The 23,753-nt window shown below is 37.8% G+C and overlaps 2 protein-coding genes across 29 annotated transcripts in view; both read right to left on the bottom strand.

Moving 5' to 3' along the window:
• Positions 1–23,753, bottom strand: part of LOC139755367 (uncharacterized) — an 876,210-nt gene that overhangs the window by 3,384 nt on the left and 849,073 nt on the right. For 20 of the 28 annotated variants that reach the window (XM_071673571.1, XM_071673553.1, XM_071673567.1 and 17 more), the window contains 2 exons: positions 21,170–21,196; positions 5,559–6,491 (listed from right to left, as the gene is read on the bottom strand). In XM_071673571.1, coding sequence (XP_071529672.1) covers positions 5,559–6,491; positions 21,170–21,196 — 960 coding nt within the window. The remainder of the gene's footprint in view (positions 1–5,558; positions 6,492–21,169; positions 21,197–23,753) is intronic. The other 8 variants (XM_071673556.1, XM_071673557.1, XM_071673570.1 and 5 more) reach the window with 1 other exon arrangement.
• Positions 4–5,550, bottom strand: LOC139755366 (uncharacterized). Its single transcript, XM_071673552.1, has one exon. The coding sequence runs from the start codon at positions 5,479–5,481 to the stop codon at positions 301–303; it is 5,181 nt and encodes a 1,726-aa protein (XP_071529653.1). The 5' UTR covers positions 5,482–5,550; the 3' UTR covers positions 4–300.

Here is a 23,753-nt window from a genome sequence, read left to right as displayed (position 1 = left end):
TAAGAACCACCACCCATGCAGTCAGAACTAGTGTTATGAAAAGTGCATTCAGTAATGTGAAAAAGAGGTGCAGATCTTAAAGAATCCTCTAAAATATACCCAATACTAGGAAAACTATGAAGAGATAAAATGTGCAAAGTAGTGGAATATCTCTAACTGTAAAAGTGTGCTTACTGAATATAGAAAAGTATAATTATGGTCCTGATAATTTAAAAGGTAATTTCACTGATAGATGTAAAGAAATAGTTTGGTGGGAGCTCATGTCTTAAATAGTCAAAGAACTGTTTGAAGTGTCTGAAGTTACACCTTTTCAAAATGAAGAGAACTGGCAGTCTCAGAGGGGAAACTATAACTACTAGTTTCAGAAACACTACCTTCTAGGAAAGGTTTGCTACCATTGTTGAACCCACTATCAAAGGGATTCACACCACTGTTTAATCCTCCATTCATTCCTTGAGTACTGTAATACATATGATCATTGCTTTTTTCTTTTGTGGAGTCATCAGACTTTGTTTGATATTCAATGTCAATTGGTGAAGAAACCCCAAAACATTCACTGTTAACTTTTGTAATGGAAGAATCTGTTTCAGATTGTGAACTAATATCAAGGGATGGTTCAACAACTACTGGTGATAAACTTTCAGAAGGGGAATATTTTCTGAAAGGTGATGTTCTTTCTTTCTGGACAGGCTCATCTAAAAACTGAGAGTCATTCTTAAATGGAGAAAGTTTTATCGTGTCTTCTTGGTTACTAGCTTGAAAAAGGGATTGTGAAGAGAAAGGAATGGTATTCATCCCTATTTGTACATCATTCTTATAACTTTCTCCTGGAGTAGAGGAATCTCTATCAGATACTGATAATGATAAGTTTGATGCATCAACACAACTTCTGGCTGGGGTATCCTGTAATCCATCATGCATGTCTGGCTCAATATCAAACATCATAGTTTCGGACAGACGCTTAGAAGGGAAAGTCTTTTCTGTTTTGTCTAACTGTGTCTCATACAAATAGGTCTCAGATGAGTTGTCATGATATCTTAGATAAGACTCACTATCATTACCAGGAGAGTCAGAATGGCCATCTGTACCTCTGTTGTCAAAGCAAGATGCTGAGTATTGGTCCCCTGAAAACTCAATGGAGAAAGCATCTGTTTGATAGTCTTTGCTGACACTATTAGTAGATATTCTGGGATTTCCAGATTGTGCTAATGATTCAGATGATCCAGCCAGGGTTATTTTTGTGGGAAATCTATGTGAGTTTTGCATTAACATGACATCAGCTTCTACATTACTGTCAAATGGAATACGATCTGAAAATCCTGCTTCACTTTGTTCAATGTTATGGTTGCTCTCATCTTTTTCAGATGTTGATAAGGATGATGAAGATAATGATCTAGAAAATAACGAAGTCCTTTTTTGGGATGAGGATTCAGTTTCTGGATGACTCACAAATTTTGAGGTTTGTGTAACTTTTGGCTTTGTGTGAGAGAAGGACGAATCCTCACCACCATCTAGCTCACTTTGAGAGAAGGATGAATCTTCACCACCATCTAGCTCACTGTCATAATCTGAGGTGTCTGCATTATTTTTAGGTTTCAACCTAGAGTATGAGGATTCTGCATAGTTGGCAGTACTTTCAGACCCAGAATAATCTGTTAAGTTTTCTGGTTCACTTTCCTCCTGATGATGATGCTGATGTGCATCAACTTCTGAATCACTTCCTGAACCTGTTACCTCGACACATTTTTCTAATGGTGTTGCAGACCCATGAGATTCTATATTGTTACTCATTTCCTTTTCAGAATCTGAAGATAATGGGTCCTTATCAATATAATTTTCTGTGTTTTGAGATTCTGAATGTGTAAGTAAATGTTTCTGCGAGTCAAAGGGTTCTGTTTGAATGTCTAGTTTTTCCCTTGAAATTAAAGGTTCTGTATGTGTTCTGTGTGCATTCTTTAAGGCCAAGGCATCTACATTAATCTCTAAGTCGTTATCATAATTAGCAGGTTCTATAGGGGTTTCCATATTCTCTGTAATTACTGAGGAATTACAATATATATCTTGCTTATCCTTATATATACGCTGTTCTGAGAGACAATGACTGCTGTCATGAGGAATTGAAGTTACTGAACTCTCAGCAAAGATATCAGATTCTACAATAATCTCCTGTTTCATATCATTATCTATAGATAACATTCGGTTAACATGAGCCTTCATCATATCATCTGGTTCACCATCAAAAACTGAGTATCCTGCTGGACTTTCTGTGCTTTTCTCAAGATGAATATTTCTATCAACATTATCATCTTCACATGTGGAAGGGATAACAGGTTCATCAAGAACTTTAAAAGTTGGCAATTGAACAGGACTTTTCTCCACTTCAGAAACAATGTTGTCCTCAAGCATTTCTTTAGATACTGGATAGATAGTTAGCTTTTGTATTTCCATCACTGAAGATTCTTCAACAATTTTCAATGAAGGTTCAAAATTTTCACTGGACTGTTTTATTTTTGGGGTAAAGCCTGGTGATTGATGTTCAACACTGGAAGGATATTCTGACGTGTTCTCTTCAAGCACGTCAGACACACCCTGCTTCACTGTAGTTTTTGGTTTCATATCAGGACAAGGTTGATTTGCAAGGTTTTTGTTAAAAAATGGATATACTACTGGGACTGTCTGCTTTTCTTCACTATTTACAGGCTCAGGAATATACCCATGTTCGATCTCAAAAGTAAAGAGTTCTGATGGATTTTCTGCTGTCATTTTAAACATATCATTATCAACAGAGTTTTCTACTTTTACTTCTAATGAGTAAGACTTGACTGTACTTTCCTGCTCTACATCATGGATATGAGACAAAGCAGATTCATCAGTCTCCCACTTAGATGTTAATGAATCTGTCATGTGCTCTGTTTTTTCTTCATTGTCTGATAATACTGGAAAACTTTGAGTTAAATCACATGAGGATGGGACATTCTTTATCATTTCAGAATCAGTAGGTTCTAATCCCATGCCCTTATGATGAAATAAATGCTCCTCATCTGAAGATTCAGACTCAGCCTTCTTAATCACAGATTCCAGACTCTCTCCTGCAACAGATTTATTAGGTAAATAGGTTTCAATTTCACCATGACAAGGTGGGAATTTCTGCTCCAGATTAGAAGTGCTATAGTTTATCAAATATTTTGAATTTCCATCAGTTAAGCTGTCGATATTTGTGTCAAAAGAAGTGAGCTCTGTGGAACTGTCTTTTAATAAGTTTTCTTTCTGCTTTATTGAGACTGCTGATTCTATAGTTGGTTCAGCAACCATTTCAGAATCAGTCTGTGGTACACTTGATTCTAATAAGATTTCTGGTTTGATTTCCTGGGAAAACGATTCATACACTTGCTTTTCATTAGTATTGACAGTGTTTGCTTCTGTCAGATGTGATTCTTCTCTTTCTAAAGATTCTTGTTGCTCAACAGTATCACACTCCTGATGCTCAAAATCACTTTTCTCATGGTGATCTGATATGCACACTGGTCTGATTTCTGGAAGAGATTCATTTAGGTGCAAGTCATTTTTTATATCTGCCATATGTAACTGTATGTGCAACTCACCCTCCACATCTGATGATTTAGTATCATCACTGGAATCATTCTCATAATGTGATACAGAGGATGGAATATCAGAAAGCTTCTCATGCAAAAGATATGATGAATCACTAGTTTCTTCATTCTTATGATGAGAAAATGGATTTACACTTTGATAAGATGAAGGCAAGTCAATTGTCTCACAAGAGAATGAAGAATGTTCATTCTTTTGTAGAGGTGCCAAAGAATTAATATCTTCATGAGATGGAAGAGAACAGTCATTTGTGTCCTTCTCAACAAGCGATGACAGAGAGTTATCATTGGAATCATAATCTTGAGAAGAAGATGGAAAATTGAATATTGAATCATTCTCATGCAGCGGAGGTGACTGATTACTCCCATTACTATAAATGGGAGAATATGCATTTTCAGAAAATGAATGGGAATACACATCATCTTGTGGAAAAAATGAGGAATGTGTCTCTCCATGAAGAGAAGGGGAATGGGAATTATTAGATGGGTGATGGGTACCCTTATGCAAAGGAGAAAAATTTATCTCTTCTAAAGGAGGTGGGGCACTGACAGCATATTGAGACACAGCTTCATGAAGAGATGAAATGGAATGATCGTAATGAGTATGCTGAGAATCTTCATCCTTACACAAAGATGATGTAGAATGGACATCCTCATGTACAAAGGATGGAGAAAGAACAGTCTCCTGTACATATGACTGGGAGTGAGCCTCTTCATGGGATGGGGGATGATTATCATTATGTCCAGATAATGAAAAATGAACATCTTCACCCACACCATATGAAGAAGATACTCCTTCATTAAGTAATGGAGAATAAACATGCTGATGATGAGACAGGGAATATGTACCCTTTTGCAAAGAAGATGGAGAGCAGATGTCCTCATTTACAGTGGATGGGAGGTGAACCTCTTCATGCAAAACTGGGGAATGGTCATTACTGGAAGGATATGTCAGATAGTTATTGTGGCCATGAGATGGAAAATGGCCATCTCCAGGTTCAAAAGATATGGAATGGGCATCCTCATGTTGAGATTGTGGAGAATGAGTCCTTTCATGATGTGGAGAATGGACATCTGTGTGTAAAGAAGATAAGAAATAGACATCCTCACTGACAGATGGGGAATGGACATCATTATGAGTTGGGGATAAAGAATGAACATTATCATTAGTTGATGAAGAGTATGCATCTTCATGCTGGGATGATAGGTCCTGAGCTCTGGCATGATCATCACCATGAAATGAAGAATGGGCATCTTCATGTTGAGATGAGGAATCCTCATGTGCAAAAGATGCAAAAGGGTCTTCTTTATGCAGAGGTGGGGAATGTGCACCTTCATGTCTAGATGATGGGGAATCCCTTTCATGCAAAGATGGGGAATGAACATCATCATGAGAAGATAAGGAATGAATATTATCATGTATGGAGGATGGTGAGGAAATATCATCCTGAGAGGATAGGGAATGAACATCATGTACAGAAGATAGGGAAGGACTTTGATCATGTACAGATGGAGAAGATACACCATCATGCAGAGAATATGGAGAATGAACATCATCATGAAGGGAAGATGAGGAATAATCAACATCGTGCTGAGAGGAAGGAAAATGCACATTATCTTGCAAAGACGAGGAAAGAACATCATCATGCAAAGATGGTGAATGAATATCATGCATGGGAGATGGGGAATGAATGGCAGAGTCATTCTCACGGAAAGATGGTGATGAGTAATCAGAGTTATTCTCATGCACAGGAGATTGAAAATGGCCATCTCTATGAAATAAATCTGAATGGATCTGAGAATCATTTTCAAGTATACCAAATTCAACAGGAGCAGAAGACTTAAGTTCAAATTGATTCGTGGATTCATCCATGAAATTGTATGTAGTAAAATGAGAGGAGGAACATGCATCAGAAAGGGAGTCAAGAGAGCCACTCCGAGGAGAAATACCTGAGGGAGGGACAATGTCCATGGGTGAAGCTTGTGTGCGTGCAGGTGGGCTGGGAGGACCCTGCTGCTGCTGCTGCAGTAGAGACTGTGGCTGGAATGGCTTGGGTTCAGGAGCTGGCTCTGATTTCTTCAGCTCAGCACTTGGCTCTGGTTTCTTGGTTTCTGGAGCTTTGAATTCTGTTGAAAATGGCTTAGAAGACAAAGTTGGACTTAGTTTGGACTCTGGTACCAAAGGTTCACTTGGTTTTGTCTCTGGTACCTTTGATTCAAAAGATTTAGTTTCTGGTAGGCTAGTTTCAGAAACTATAGATTCAAATGGTTTTGTTTCTGGTACCTTAGATTCAAATGGTTTTGTTTCTGGTACTTTAGATTCAAATGGTTTTGTTTCTGGTACCTTAGATTCAAATGGTTTTGTTTCTGGTACCTTAGATTCAAATGGTTTTGTTTCTGGTACCTTTGATTCACTGGGTTTTGTTTCTGGTACCTTAGCTTCAAGTGGTTTTGTCTCTAATGGCTTTATATCAGAAACTTTAGGCTCCTCCTTAGCTTCAGGTAATATTGTGTCAGACTTGACTTCAGTAGGTTTAGTTTCAGGAGCTTTGACATCTAATTCAGAACTAAGCTTTTCTACATCTAAGGGTTTTCCCTCAGGGATCTTTTTTTCTGATATTTTAGATTCTTGGGATTCAGTTTCAACAGTTTTAGGCTCTATTTTTTTTTCAACAGATTTATCATCAACCTTAGGATCTACAGTTGTGGCAGTGGTAGGCTTAGGTTGCTCCTGAGAATAAGACTTGGCTTCAGAGGCAATGGAGGACACAGGTGTGCCAGCGAGAGATCCCTGGCTTAACTTAGTAGGTTCAGGAGTTTGTCGAGTGCGAGATTCTAACACATGGCGGTACTCAGATGAAGGAGTTCCACGGGCTGATTCACCTGGTAAAGAATTATAAAAATTAGCAATCAGTCAGAGTAAAGCGTCTACTTTGTAAGTCACAGATTTTAAAATAATGTAAAATCTTTGTTTGCTAAAATATTGGTTTTGTGGCACTTCAACTGACTGAATAATTATTAATTTTTGTAATTACTTCAGTACACAATTAATAGGTACTATGTCAGATTAATGATATGCTAGTTCATCCAAAGAACTAGCAAATATTAAAAAACAACTAACTTCTGTTAATGTTAACAAAGAAAAGCAGTTCATTTTGCAAAGACTAGACAATGACTGCCACAAACGACACCTGGAAGCATCTGGAAGCTCTTCAGCCAGGTCACACTCTCAAGAACCCTGTACCTGTACCATCTTCCTCTCTAAAATGGCAAGTAAACATTGAGATAAGACTATTCACTAGTCTCATGCCATTAACATGGATGCTCAAATGCAAAAATTATGCAATCATTTATCTAAATGAAGTTTGCAGAAACAAAAACATACGTATTTTGTGTGGGTTTGTGAATTAAATTGATTACATTTCCAGTATTGGATATTTTTGTGTAACTGTGGCTAGCAAGAAAATAATCTTATTATCCTACATACAATTTTCATAGAATATTCTATTTCAATGCATACTTATATTTATTTTATCATTCTCAACAACACTAAAATACCAGTGTTCTGACTATGATATACGAACAATAATCACCACTAATAGGCAAATAAAAAGTAGAAAATCTAGTTTCCATGTCACTGTCTTAAAAATATGACCTATATTACCAAATGTAATATCAACTTTCACAAAAAAAAAAAAAATGAAATGTGATATCTTAAATATATATCATCAAGCACAAAATTTATGGATAATGTAAGATTATTAATTATAATATTTTAGAAAACCAGGACCTCACTTTAACTTAGTGAACTATAAAAATGTTTAATTTAATGCTTTTAACTTCACTTTGAAATTGAAATTTGCTTATAATGAAATTTTCTTTGCAACCAACAAACTATAACTCATCACATTACTTGCCGAGAAGTGACATCAGTAAGGGTTCAAGAAAATGGAATTAAAACACTATGTAATTGTTTAAAAATACAAACATGCCAAGCTTCAGCAAAAGAAGAATATTTCTGGCATCAACAGTATGTGCTAGTAACAGCTCATTAAGAAGACAGATAACACTGTAATGAACGAATGTACAATCTGAAAATGAAGAGCATAATATACTAAATTGTTAGTAAAGAAGGAATTTCGACTATCTCATTTGTTTATAAGAAACTTGTCAAAATAAAATGCAAGAAATTTGCCAAAGTGCTCTGTTAAAAACTTGGGGCCATACTACTGTATACAATAAACATACTGTGCTTTGTAAAACTGGAATTTGTATTCAGGAAGAAACAATGATGTCGAACACAAAGGTATCATTTGCAATGACTTTTCAAAACTTATGACTAGAACCATCCACCAACTTTTCATTCCTTTTATAGGGAAAAAATCAACCTTTTCAGATTCATTTTAACTACAAAAGGAAAAAGAAAACAAGTAGATGGAAGCAGTCTGAAAAATAATATACATAGCACAACAAATGTTAGCAATCCAGTAGGACAGGGAACAACTAACGGCACATAAACCATGCACTCTGGTCTAGCCAACACTCCATCTAGTCTAGCATTAAGTGTTGTAGGGGGGCTGTTAGAAGCCTGATGGGACTCTTCATTCCAGGCTGCTATTTTGGAATCCTGACCTTAGTCCGTATTAACAGCTTAAGTCTTTTTTCTTATGAAATAAAATAAATATCCAAGTCATTCCAATGTTTTGCAGATCAAGAACTTGTAATTAACAAAATCATAAAAAATAACAGAAGAAAGGTTGTTACACCTTTCTTCCATCACATATTTCATAAAAAATTACTCATGCCTATTATAAGAACTAACAATGTTCTACACTATCCTTCAGAGATTCCTACTGTTTCTTGTCTATTACCCTTTACTATTTCCACTGTTTTTACCTTTCCCTTGTTTTCCTGATTTTCCTACTTCTGTCTCATATAGTGTCATAATGACAATTCTTTTCACTCATTCTTCTCACTCTTCACTAAAGAAAGTAACTTAATTTCTTACATGTGAACAAGAAAAATGACCATGTGGGTGGAGTACTGCTCACCTGGACACCTAAATCATGTGGCAGAAATAAAGATGCAAAAATGTTTAGCAAATGTTTTAAACACAAAACCTGAATCTTTGACACTCAAAACTATGGAGATGGCCTACAATAAAAATGATTGAAGAAAACTACCGTACACAATGCAGCAATTCTAAAAAATTTGGGTAAAATGAGAAATATATAAAAATTGAACGTACACTGCATCTGATAACAGTTCAATGACATTCAAAATTATTACTATGCAAACATTAAAAGTTAGACACAACTTAGAGATGGCAGGTGGGAAAAGGTAAGATAGTGAAGACAATATATAATACCTTATATCAAATTTTATAAAGATTTAATAAAAAAAATAAGATTTTGAAGAATGAAGATATTTCTCTGCTTTAGGCAGATCCCTATGAGAACTTTACCCCAAAATGAAATGTATTTATGAGGATTCACCATCCCTGACCATCATGAAGCATATAGGTTTGCAGATGTCAACTGACATGACTGAAAACCTTAAAGAAACCTGCCCAAATGACAAGAAGGCGAGTGATCCTTCAGTACATTCATTCACAAGCTGACAGTGTCTCTGCCATGGACCTATTACTGTCCATAGTCAAGAAATGTCTTTTCAAATAAGAAAGGTGTAAAGAAGGGGAAGCAAAAAATGGATGCTCACAGGACTCTGCTTATAGTAGAGAAGTGGTTACTCATGCTTCAAAACCTGCCTTTCATATCTATGAACAGAAACCCAAACAGCTTCTGGGAGTACACTCACATGAAGGGAAAGGGAAAAGTGTAAGGAAAACTAAATAAAGACCTTAACCTAAGACAACTGACCCCTGCTCTGGACCATCCTCCCATGTTTGGAACTGATGAGTGCTAAAGTTAGTTAAGATTCCCATTTATTTCACTTTTCTTCTCAAGAAGTAAAAAAATACAAATTACCATGTCTTTTCGTCAATTACAAGTTAAATGCTTTGAACTGAAGATGACCACTAATGCTATGTCAGACTACAACTTATTTTAGCTATTTACTGCTTTAATTTTCTGAATGTAGATGATTATTAATTCATGCATTAGTTATGAACCTACGAAGATGAACTGTATAAAATATATGAAAGATACAATTTGCTATTTCATTTCATTTATCTTGAATATTCAAACATAAAACCAATTGCTAGCATTTGGGAGTGAGGTAAGACTTGCACTTATATTACCTATTTTCTCATAATTCTTTCTGATATGTATATAATCATTAATTCATGCATTAACAATCTACTGCAGACGTGTGTAGAAAAATATATGACAAATACAATCTACCATATCATTCATTGATTATAAGATGGATGCTTTGAACTGAAGCTGACCACAAGCATTTGTGTGAAAGAAGGCAATTCCAACTCTGCCATCAATTTTTTCCATTATTTTTCTGAATAGGTGAGTAATTATTAGTTTTCCTGACTGTACACACATATTTTGCTCTCTTTTGTACTTGTTTGTTGCTTTGAAAGCCAGGAACAGACCAAGGAATGGCCTCATTTGCTCATATCCATTCTTTAGATGTCATGAGTAATGCACCAAAACCACAGTGTCCTATCTACAAACAGGCCCCAGTGGCCTTTCAATGGTTTCCCCAGGCTGCTTCAAATGCTCTGGTTCAGTCCAATGAAAGCATGTTGCCCCCTGTATGTCACATCACTCATTTCACTCTATCCCATGCACATCTTTCACCCTCCCACGTGTTCAGGACACGAGCACTTAAAATCTCATTCACTCTATCCTTCCATTTTCAGTTTGGTCTCCCTGATTCCCTCCACTTCTGTCACTTCTATCCTCTTTGTCAACCTCTCCTCACTCATTCCCTCCATGTGTCCAAACCATTTCAGCACACCCTCTGCAGTTCTCTCAGCCCACACCCTCTGTAGTTCCCTCAACCACACTCTTTTTATTACTACACCTCTCTTACCCTATCAATTCTTGATTAACTTTCTTCACACCATATATTGTCCTCAAATATTTCATTTCCAACACATTTTCATCAATATTATATGCCTCACATCCATACAACACCATTGGGACTGCAATACCTGCAAACATATCTTCACCCTCTAAGATAAAGACCTCTCTTTCCATACATTCCCCAGTGCTTCCAGGACCTTCACTCCATCACCCACCCTATGATTCATGCCAGCTTCCATGGTTTCATTCACTTCCATGTCCACTTCCAGGTATCTAAAACAATTGGCTTCCTCCAAGGTTTCTGTATTCAAACTCATACTCCAAATAACATGCTTTTTTCCACTGTTAATCCTAATAACCTTGCTCTCATTCACATTTACTCAACTTTCTCCTTTCACACACTCCCCCAAACTCAGACATTAACTTCTGTAGTTTCTTACTTGAATCTGCCACCAGTGCTGCATCATCAGCAAACAAATGACCCTCAACAGATTTCATATTTGCTCCTCTCCAAGACCTTTGCATTTACCTCCCTCAACATCCCAACCATAAATAAATCAAACAGCCATGGTGACAACACACCCCTGCCACAAACCCACCTTCACCTGGAAACAATTACCTTCCTCTCTACCTACTCACACACACCTTACTCTCTTGATAAAACTCCACACCACTTCTAACAGCTTTCCTCCCACACCATATAGTCATAACACCTTCCACATCACTATCAACCCTATCATATGCTTTCTCCAGATCCAAAATTACCAAATACAAATCCCTCTTTTTTCTCTCAGTATTTCTCATAAACATTCTTCACAGCAAACACCCAATCAACACTTATGGTGTCTGCAAGAAATATTTTCAGGGGCAATGTTACAAAACATTTTAGTACTACATCATCTTTCCTTTGGCCTAGATTACCATCTGCACACATCTGGGCCTGGAATTGGTAAGATTCCTGAAGTGCTCTGGATCTTTGCTTTGGGCCCATTGGGTCTTGATCTCCTCAATAAGGTGAGGCACTAATAGGGTGCAGCAGGTAGCAGCCACCTGATTGTGTGTTCTGAGCAATAGTGCACCTAAAAATCCAGGCAAGAATTCAGGCTTTTTCCTCCTTAGATGGGTAAGAGACAACTATCCTGAAGCACAGATGAAAGGAATAAAAAAAATAATGCCCAAATGTGAAATTCCCAAAATGGCAGCCCGGAAGAGTAGAGAAAGAACATCTTTCCCTTATGATAGCCTGAGGCACATTTAGCAGGTTACTGATGCTCACACCAACAGAAACACTATTTTCACCATGCATCACCTTTGAAAATATAAGGGGACAATGTTTTTTGCGGAAACTGCTCTCTCAACCACACTCTTTTCATTTCCACACATCTCTCTTACCATTCCATTACTTACTTGATCTAACCACCTCACACCACATATTGTCCTCAAACATCTCATTTCCAACACATCCACCCTCCACCGTACAAATCTATTTATAGCCCATGCCTTGCATCCATATAATATTGTTGGAACTACTATTCCTTCAAACATACCAATTTTTGTTCTCCGAGATAATGTTCTTTCCTTCCACACATTCTTCCATCACTCCCAGAACCTTCACCCAACCATGTGACTCACTTCCACTTCCATGGATCCATTTGCTGCTAAATCCACTCCCAGATATCTACGACACTTCACTTCCTCCAATTCTCCATTCAAACTTACATCCCAATTTACTTGTCCCTCAACCCTACTGAACCTAATAATCTTGCTCTTATTCAAATTCACTCTCAACTTTCTCTTTTCACACACTTTTCCATACTCAGTCACCAACTTCTGCAGTTTCTCACTCAAATCAGCCACCAGAGCCTTATCGTTGGAGAACAACAACTGACTCACTTTCCAGGCCCTCTCATCCACAACAGACTGCAAACTCGCCCCTCTCTCCAAATGTCTTGCATTTACCTTCCTAACCACCCCATCCATAAACAAATTAAACAACCATGGGGACATCACACAGCCCTGCCACAGACCAACTTTCACTGAAAACCAATCACTCTCCTCTCTTCCTATTCATATACATGCCTTACATCCTTGGTAAGAACTTTTCACTGCTTCTAGCAGCTTACCTTTCAAACCATATACTCTAAAGACATTCCACAAAGCATCTCTATATCAAGCTTACCTCCCACACCATATACTCTTACGACATTCCACAAAGCATCTCTATCAACCCGATCATACGCCTTCTCCAGATCCATAAATGCTACATATAAATCCATCTGTTTTTCTAAGTATTTCTCACACACATTCTTCAAAGCAAACACCTGATCCACAAATCCTCTATCACTTCTGAAACAACACTGCTCCTCCCCAATCTGGTGCTCTGTACATGCCTTCATCCTCTCAATCAATACCCTCCCATACAATTTACCAGGAATACTCAACAAACTTATGCCTCTGTAATTTGAACACTCCCCTTTATGCCTTTTGCCTTTGTACAATAGCACTATGCATGCATGCATTCTACCAATCCTCAGACACTTAACCAGGATCCATACATACATAGAATATCCGCACCAACATCTGTGAAAAAGTACCAGGAGAGACTGAGTGTAGAATGGCAAAAGGGAGAGCAAATGATGTGAGGGGAGTGGGTGAGGTATGGGATGCATTTAGGGAAGCAGTGATGGCATGTACAAAAGATGCATGGGGCATGATAAAGGCGGGAGGTGGACAGATTAGAAAGGGTAGTGCGTGGTGGGATGAAGAAATGAAGTTGTTAGTAAAAGAGAAAAGAGAGGTGTTTGGATGATACTTACAAGGAAGGAGCACAAATGACTTGGAGATGTATAAAAGAAAGCAGCAGTTCAAGAGGAAGGGGGAGATGTATAAAAGAAAGCAGCAGGTCAAGAGGAAGGAGCAAGGGCTGAAAAGGGGAAAATGAGAGTATCATTAAACTTCAGGTAGAATAAAAAGATGTCTTGGAAAGAGGTAAATAACGTGCATAAGACATGAGAACAAATAGGAACATCAGTGAAGGGGGCAAAGGAAGAAGTAATAACAAGTAGCAATGAAGTGAGGAGGTGGAGTGAGTATTTTGAAGACTTGTTGAATGTGTTTAATGATAGAGTAGCAGTTGTAGGGTGTTTTGGTCGACGTAGTGAGTGCAGTGAGAGGGCCAGGGAGAATGGTTTGGTTAAGAGAGAGGAGGTAGTGAAAGCTTTGCAGAAGATGAAATCCAGCAAGGCGGCGGATTTGGATGGTACTGTAGTAGAATTTATCAAGATTACCAAATGGTGTCCCAGCTATGTCTCTTCATTGTATATCTACTGACTGTTATATTTCTTTCTTGTATCTACCCGATGATGAGATTATTACACAAAAGTGCACTTGGGAACTTATCATATTTCACTTCCCCCATGGACTCAGGATATTCCCTCTAAGGCTCAGTCCTCTGTTCTTAATGCTACCTTGTTAATGCAGGAAATGGCAAATAAGTATGAAAAAAATATTACTATTATCACTATATCATATTTGACCACTGTTTCCTGTGTTAGCAAGGTAGTGCCAAGAAACAGACTAAGAAAGATCCATCCACTCATATATACATACACAAACATACACGTACTTATTTTTTTATTTATACATTATTTATTTTGCTTTGTCGCTGTCTCCCGCGTTTGCGAGGTAGCGCAAGGAAACAAACGAAAGAAATGGCCCAACCCACCCCCATACACAATGTATACACACACACACGTCCACACACGCAAATATACATACCTATACATCTCAATGTACACATATATATACATACACAGACACATATATATATACCCATGCACACAATTCACACTGTCTGCCCCCATTCACTCCCATCGCCACCTCGCCACACATGGAATAACATCCCCCTCCCCCCTTATGTGTGCGAGGTAGCGCTAGGAAAAGACAACAAAGGCCCCATTCTTTCGCACTCAGTCTCTAGCTGCCACGCAATAATGCCCGAAACCACAGCTCCCTTTCCACATCCAGGCCCCACACAACTTTCCATGGTTTACCCCAAACGCTTCACATGCCCTGATTCAATCTACTGACAGCATGTCAACCCCGGTATACCACATCGATCCAATTCACTCTATTCCTTGCCCTCCTTTCACCCTCCTGCATGTTCAGGCCCTGATCACACAAAATCTTTTTCACTCCATCTTTCCACCTCCAATTTGGTCTCCCACTTCTCCTCGTTCCCTCCACCTCCGACACATATATCCTCCTGGTCAATCTTTCCTCACTCATTCTCTCCATGTGCCCAAACCATTTCAAAACACCCTCTTCTGCTCTCTCAACCACGCTCTTTTTATTTCCACACATCTCTCTTACCCTTACATTACTTACTCGATCAAACCACCTCACACCACACATTGTCCTCAAACATCTCATTTTAAGCACATCCATCCTCCTGCGCACAACTCTATCCATAGCCCACGCCTCGCAACCATACAACCTTGTTGGAACCACTATTCCTTCAAACATACCCATTTTTGCTTTCCGAGATAATGTTCTCGACTTCCACACATTCTTCAAGGCTCCCAGGATTTTCGCCCCCTCCCCCACCCTATGATTCACTTCCGCTTCCATGGTTCCATCCGCTGCCAGATCCACTCCCAGATATCTAAAACACTTTACTTCCTCCAGTTTCTCTCCATTCAAACTAACCTCCCAATTGACTTGCCCCTCAACCCTACTGTACCTAATAACCTTGCTCTTATTCACATTTACTCTTAACTTTCTTCTTTCACACACTTTACCAAACTCAGTCACCAGCTTCTGCAGTTTCTCACATGAATCAGCCTCCAGCGCTGTATCATCAGCGAACAACAACTGGCTTCATACTTGCCCCTCTTTCCAAAACTCTTGCATTCACCTCCCTAACAACCCCATCCATAAACAAATTAAACAACCATGGAGACATCACACACCCCTGCCGCAAACCTACATTCACTGAGAACCAATCACTTTCCTCTCTTTCTACACGTACACATGCCTTACATCCTCGATAAAAACTTTTCACCGCTTCTAACAACTTGCCTCCCACACCATATATTCTTAATACTTTCCACAGAGCATCTCTATCAACTCTATCATATGCCTTCTCCAGATCCATAAATGCTACATACAAATCCATTTGCTTTTCTAAGTATTTCTCACATACATTCTTCAAAGCAAACACCTGATCCACACATCCTCTACCACTTCTGAAACCACACTGCTCTTCCCCAATCTGATGCTCTGTACATGCCTTCACCCTCTCAATCAATACCCTCCCATATAATTTACCAGGAATACTCAACAAACTTATACCTCTGTAATTTGAGCACTCACTCTTATCCCCTTTGCCTTTGTACAATGGCACTATGCACGCATTCCGCCAATCCTCAGGCACCTCACCATGAGTCATATATACATTAAATAACATTACCAACCAGTCAACAATACAGTCACCCCCTTTTTTAATAAATTCCACTGCAATACCATCCAAACCTGCTGCCTTGCCAGCTTTCATCTTCCGCAAAGCTTTTACTACCTCTTCTCTGTTTACCAAATCATTTTCCCTAACCCTCTCACTTTGCACACCACCTCGACCAAAACACCCTATACCTGCCACTCTATCATCAAACACATTCAACAAACCTTCAAAATACTCACTCCATCTCCTTCTCACGTCACCACTACTTGTTATCACCTCCCCATTTGCGCCCTTCACTGAAGTTCCCATATGCTCCCTTGTCTTACGCACTTTATTTACCTCCTTCCAGAACATCTTTTTATTCTCCCTAAAATTTAATGATACTCTCTCACCCCAACTCTCATTTGCCCTCTTTTTCACCTCTTGCACCTTTCTCTTGACCTCCTGTCTCTTTCTTTTATACATCTCCCACTCAATTGCATTTTGTCCCTGCAAAAATCGTCCAAATGCCTCTCTCTTCTCTTTCACTAATAATCTTACTTCTTCATCCCACCACTCACTACCCTTTCTAACCAACCCACCTCCCACTCTTCTCATGCCACAAGCATCTTTTGCGCAATCCATCACTGATTCCCTAAATACATTCCATTCCTCCCCACTCCCCTTACTTCCATTTTTCTCACCTTTTTCCATTCTGTACTCAAAGTCTCTCCTGGTACTTTCTCACACAAATCTCCTTCCCAAGCTCACTTACTCTCACCACCCTCTTCACCCCAACATTCACTCTTCTTTTCTGAAAACCCATACAAATCTTCACCTTAGCCTCCACAAGATAATGATCAGACATCCCTCCAGTTGCACCTCTCAGCACATTAACATCCAAGAGTCTCTCTTTCGCGCGCCTGTCAATTAACACGTAATCCAATAACTCTCTCTGGCCATCTCTCCTACTTACATACGTATACTTATGTATATCTCGCTTTTTAAACCAGGTATTCCCAATCACCAGTCCTTTTTAAGGCACATAAATCTACAAGCTCTTCACCATTTCCATTTACAACACTGAAGACCCCATGTATACCAATTATTCCCTCAACTGCCACATTACTCACCTTTGCATTCAAATCACCCATCACTATAACCCGGTCTTGTGCATCAAAACCACTAACACACTCATTCAGCTGCTCCCAAAACACTTGCCTCTCATGATCTTTCTTTTCATGCCCAGGTGCATATGCACCAATAATCACCCATCTCTCTCCATCAACTTTCAGTTTTACCCACATTAATCAAGAATTTACTTTCTTACATTCTATCACATACTCCCACAACTGTTTCAGGAGTACTGCTACTCCTTCCCTTGCTCTTGTCCTCTCACTGACCCCTGACTTTACTCCCAAGACATTCCCAAACCACTCTTCCCCTTTACCCTTGAGCTTCGTTTCACTCAGAGCCAAAACATCCAGGTTCCTTTCCTCAAACATACTACCTATCTCTCCTTTTTTCACATCTTGGTTACATCCACACACATTTACACACCCCAGTCTGAGCCTTCGAGGAGGATGAGCACTCCCCGCATGACTCCTTCTTCTGTTTCCCATTTTAGAAAGTTAAAAATACAAGGAGGGGAGGATTTCTGGCCCCACGTACTTATACATACATATACACATCAACATGTACATACACATATATATATATTGGAAGCCTTCAACCGTTCCTGGCACCATCCCACCCCACAGGAAACAGCATTGCTAACCCTCACTTCAGCGAGGTAGCACCAGGAAAACAGACAAAAAAAAAAGGCCACATTCAATCACACAGTCTCCAGCTGTCATGTGTAATGCACCGAAACCACAGCTCCGCATCCACATCCAGGCCCCAGTGACCAAAATCTAACATAAAGATCCTTACCAGTCTGACCAACATAAAACATATTACAGTTTTTACAAAGATTCTGTAAACACAGCCAGCAAAATTCTATGATGAGTTTTGGATTTACAGCATTGTTATTGCTGAAGGCTACACTTACATTGAAGGATTTAAGCAATCTGGGAAGTAATGTAAAATCATCACTAAAAGGGAGAACTACAAGATTCTTGGCATCAGGTGGAGATTTGGATTTAACTCTATACAATCATTTCTTTGCCAACTTGAGGGATTTATCAATGAAAGATCTAGGATACTTTAACTTGGATCCAATAGAATATATCTTCTCAAACTTATCATCAATAAATTCCACACCGCATATACGTAATGCCCTAAGGAACACTGACTGGAATTATGGTAATTTAACTCTATCATGTTAAGCTGAGTAATAATGAATATAAGAACAAACATTGGTGGGTTTTCTGTATATGCTAAACTTAAACATGTTTCTATCCCTAAGGATCAAGAAATCTAAAAATGGTAACATACAATTATTTTCCACTTCCACAGTAAAGTTGACAGAAGGCACTAAACTGTTAAGGGAGAAATGTTTTGAAATTTTTGTTTGTTTGTCAAATACAAAGATCATCATCAACATACCTAAAGTCACCAGAAAATTCTGTGGGTTGTGCTTACAGAATCCCTTATAAAAACTGTAATATGTTTTATGTTAGGTGGACTGGCAAGGATCTTTATGTTAGACTTAAGCAATATAAATACAGTATAAGAACAGGACAAGAATTAAATGTTTTGTTTAATCCTGTTTAAAATTATGACCACTGTACTGACTGGATTAACACTTATTCAGTTATTAACTGTAACTCCTTTACCACAGGAAACATCACTGAATCTTCTATTATTGAATAAACAATGAATTGTAACATTAATATTAGTGAAGGTCTATGCAAACTTGATAGCCTTGTTGTAGGCATGACGCCTGACTTGAACACCACCATCCCGAACACCACCATATGGTAACACCTGTTTACCAATGGCGTCTTGGCTACATCTCTTCCTTGTATACCAACTGACTGTTCTACATCTTCTACCTCATTCTTGTATCTCCCCTGATGATGTGATCATTACATGAAAGTGCACTTGGAAACTTATTGTGTTTCATTTTCTCCAATCAAACCCATACTCCAACTAACATGTATCTCTTGAGTGCTAATGTAATAACTGTGCTTTTCCTCACATTTACTAACAACTTTTTCTTTTCAAACACTCTCCCAGATTAAGAAACCATTCTGCCACAAGCACCTTGCCACCTCCCAAGCATCACCACTCATTATATTAATTTATATAATACTAAAGCTAATTCTTAAGATCATTAAATCTATTTTCATAAACCTAATCACATAGATGTGTCACTTGTACAAACTTTAGCAGGATAAGTTATCTTCTAATCAGATACTTTTTATGGATAAGGCACTATTACTTAGTCAACCTAAGTATTTCCCTATACACCTAGATTATCTTTTACCTTACAGAAAAATAAAAGCATCAAGGTTTACATGTGATTTAGTTACTCAATTACATCCATCATGAGCATAAGAATCATGGTACATCATTTACAAAAATTTGTGGATTAATGTGCAGTATGACCAAAGCATCTAATAGCACCTATATCAAAAAATATGGCATTTGGATCCCCTGATACATTTTGAAAAAATACTCCTTTACAGAAGTTACTCTTAGGGTGCCATAAATCTTTCCTGTGGGCCAGCCTTGTCCCATGACCTAATGATGAACAACATAAATGTGCTACAATTCACAATGCTCATTACCATTCTAGGTGATTAGGTTTTCACTGGTACATTGATGTAAGTCCAGAACCCATAAAATACGTCCTGTCTTTTGTGTGGCAAGGGTCAGATAGCATGCAGATGTCCTTTGGAGAAAACCAGTTTCATAGGTATTAACAGTTTGTTCTGCTAGAAACAATATTCATAAGCCAAGTGACTGAAAACATCTCCTCTGATAACAGAAGGTATGGTATCTAATGGAATGAAGGTGATTTCTGGGGCAAAAACAGGGTGCTGATTTATGCATTAAGCTTTTTTAACTTTTAATAAGTTACTGACAAATATCCAGTGGTCTGCTTCCGTTCTTACATGCCAACCAAATAAAGCCTATTTGAGGTCATCTTGCCTCAGTCACCATGGAGAAGCAAGTCATTTGAAGTTTGCAGAGCAGTTTATCCTTAGACACAATTACAAATGCAAAACATTTGGTTGTGTCCTTCACATTATCAAACTCTACAATATACACTTCAGAGATCACCATTTCCCATGTCTCTAAGCCCTCTTTCTTCCATGCTTCACTTCACAATCTTTTCTTACTCTTCTATTCTCATTTTCCTCAAGCTTTTCACATATTCTTATTTCAATGTAAACTAGAGGCAACATTACTTATGCTGACATACAGACGAAGCTGGGAAAATGCTTCAAGTACTGGTCTAAGGTCTTCAACACTTACAGGCATAGAGAAATTAAATAAAGCATTCAGGGAAAATAATGCAAGGGCCAGCCTGTTTCAAAATGGAAGGGGGGTTAAGATGTATACAATATATATAGGCAGTAATATTTCAAGTGAATGTTTAATATGGCTTCCTTTAAATGAATAATCAATACTGCTAATTTTGCTCTTAGGGTTAAACCCAGCATCAGCTATAACAGATGGAACAGGAGAGCAGAGTTTATACACTATTTATCCCATATACTTAAGCATTCACTTTTTCCCTGATATTACAGACTTAAGTCGGGAATCCTTATACATCACTTGAGGTCAGCTTAGCAGAAAGTCAAATAAACATATATATATATATAAATATATATATATATATATATATATATATATATATATATATATATATATATATATATATATATATATATATATATGAACTGACATATTAGTAATTATTTCATTTCTTTATAAAAACAGGATTCTTTGTTTTACAGCCTGAATTCATATCACAAAACTATTTAGAAATTTAAAATTTCTACACAACTGAGGTAACTTATGATAGTTATATTTCTTTTAGAGGCTTAAAAGATGTAAAGACACCCATTTCAATCTTGAATACATGCTAAGATGATCTCAAGAGTGCTCACAGCACATGGCCCCTAGTGGTCCTAACAGGTCTTCGTGGCAGCTAGATCTTCCTAACGTACCTCTTGGTATTCTCAAATAGCGAGTGGCTACGACGAAAAACAAAAACCTAGAGTTATACATGCAGGTTTTTGTGTAACGCTTAGAGATTAGCAGTCATAAATACTATTAAGTTCACCACTCATTATGCAATTGTTATACGTATGTATAGATGTTTTGGATCCATACAGGTATGGTAAATTCAATATGGCTAAGACCCAATTCTATATAGGATTAAACTGATAAAGAAATGAGCCGAATATCACATATTCTAGGACTTACAGTAACTGAATTCATCACATTTGTGCCAGGAAAGACACCATGCATAGGTGACTAGTGGGCTCTTTAAGAAATTGAAGTTTGCCTAATTCATATTTTCCCTACTTCTTGATTTTCAAATCCTGAATTATACAACAGATGATACAATTTAATATGTTGAGAATTTGCATATATCTAACACAGCAAAGAGTATGTAAAAAAAATATTGTACTGTGTCAAGAAAAAGATCACACTAAGATAAAATATACATAAAAGACCTACTGAACTGATGCTAAATTGTAAAGCTACTTTACACAAACACACACACATATATATATATATACATATATATATATATATATATATATATATATATATATATATATATATATATATATATATTATATATATATATATATATATATATATATATATATATATATATATATATATATATATATATATATATATATATATATATATATATATATATATATATATATATATATAATCTGAAAGGGTCCTGCCATTATCCAAGACACTTTTTCTGAAGGTTCCTCCAGCTCCATGGCTGTGCTACAATCAGCAGCAGAAACAGAACTGACTCCTTTGAAGTGACAAGTTCTTAAATAAGACGCTTTTGTCAATTGGCAATGATGTAGCAGTACAAAAGGTTACTCTTCATTTGTGGTGTAACCTCAAGTAGATGGAGTCCAGTAATAACCTGCAAGCCGAGATCCAATGCCAACGGGATTTCAACGTTCACCATAGGAAATGGTTGAATTCCACCCATATGGATGGAGGAGGGATTGACTAATGCCCAACTCACATCCAGCATTTATCATAGTAACTGCAAACACATTATCCATGAGGCAGAGCAATACCTCTCCTTGTCATCCATTGATAGGTCTTTCTCGTCTTTAAGTAAGAGCACTGCTAACTACTGCTGTTGCTCTACTTTTTCTTCACTTTTCCATTCTGACATTACTATGGCTGTCTCTCCCATAGACAAAGCAACTCTCTTTAGTTCCCATTTCTCCTCTAACTCTGCCTTGGATGACTCTAACATTCCTTCACCCCCTGATGCTTCTCAAAGTAATCCTATGCCCCTTCCCATCTCTTTTGAACTGTCTGAAAAGTACTCTCTCTGGCCACAAGCAAAACATGGTCCTGATGGCATCCATTCCCATGTATTCAAAGAGTGTGCCTCTCAATTTGCATCTGTCCTTGCTTGTCTGTTCTGTTTCTGTTTAAATACCAGCACTGTTCCTTCTTCTTGAAAGCATGCATTGGTGCATCCCATCCCTTAGAAGGGTGACCCTCCTAACTCCTCTAACTACTATCCTGCTACTTTGACATCTGCCATTTCGAAAGTCTTTGAATCCCTCTTCAACTCCCATATCCTTAGACATCTTGAATCTCAGTCTTCTCTGAACACCAGTTTGGCTTTTGTAAATTGGGATACATTGGTAATATTTTTTCCAGTCTTACTAATATACGATCAACATCCCTGAAAGATTTTGGGATATATAATTGCCCTTGATATATTCAAAGGTTATGACAGGATGAGGCAACAGGGTCTCATCTCTAAGCTCCCCTTTTTTTTTATTTCCTTCCCTCACTTTGGTCCCTCATATCCAGCTTCCTCTCTGACTGATCTATCTCTGTGGTTGTTGATGGCTCAGCCTCTACCCATTTCTCCATCAACAGCAGTGTCCTTCAAGGTTCTATCATGCTTCCAACACTTTTTCTTCTTTTCATTAGCGATTTCTTTTCTTCCATAAATAAACAAATGAACTCATACAATGACAATGCAACACTGCATTCTTCCTTATCCTTCACATCAGTTCCTTCTTCTCTTACTTAATCTGCATCTCATCCCAACACAACTTCCTCAATAAACTTGGACAAGAGGTTGCTGTGAGGTAGACAAAATCATCTGGTTATGTTTAATATCTCCAAGACCTAGTGTCAACCCATTTCTCTACTGACAATTCCTTACAACTTTCCTCTCTTCCTTAACAGTTCTTTAATTCCATCATTTGACTCAATGAACATAATTGGTATTACTGTAACATCCACTCTATCTTGGAAAACCCAAGTTACAGAAATAGCTAACACTGCTTGACAGAAACTGGAAGTCCTGTTTAGAAGTCACAATTTCTTTACTTTCAAACAGATGCTCCTTTATACAAGGATTGATCCATCCTTGTATGGAGCACTGATTTCACATCTTGGGTGGTTCTAACTCTTCATTCTAATTTGAGAGAGTTCATTCGAAAGTGATCCAATTCATCAAGTTTCCCAGGCTAACTTCAAAACTTGACCCACTCACCCTAAGCCAAAATG

The sequence above is a fragment of the Panulirus ornatus genome, chromosome 19 (genome assembly GCF_036320965.1).
Source record: "Panulirus ornatus isolate Po-2019 chromosome 19, ASM3632096v1, whole genome shotgun sequence".
In the NCBI taxonomy this organism is placed as follows: domain Eukaryota; kingdom Metazoa; phylum Arthropoda; class Malacostraca; order Decapoda; family Palinuridae; genus Panulirus; species Panulirus ornatus.
Note: the sequence above shows the minus strand (reverse complement) of the source record. Positions and strands in the feature narration are given on the sequence as shown.

What these genes read in the sequence shown, in the direction of transcription:
- LOC139755366 (XM_071673552.1), bottom strand. Translation starts at nt 5,481, where the DNA reads ATGGATGAATCCACGAATCAATTTGAACTTAAGTCTTCTGCTCCTGTT.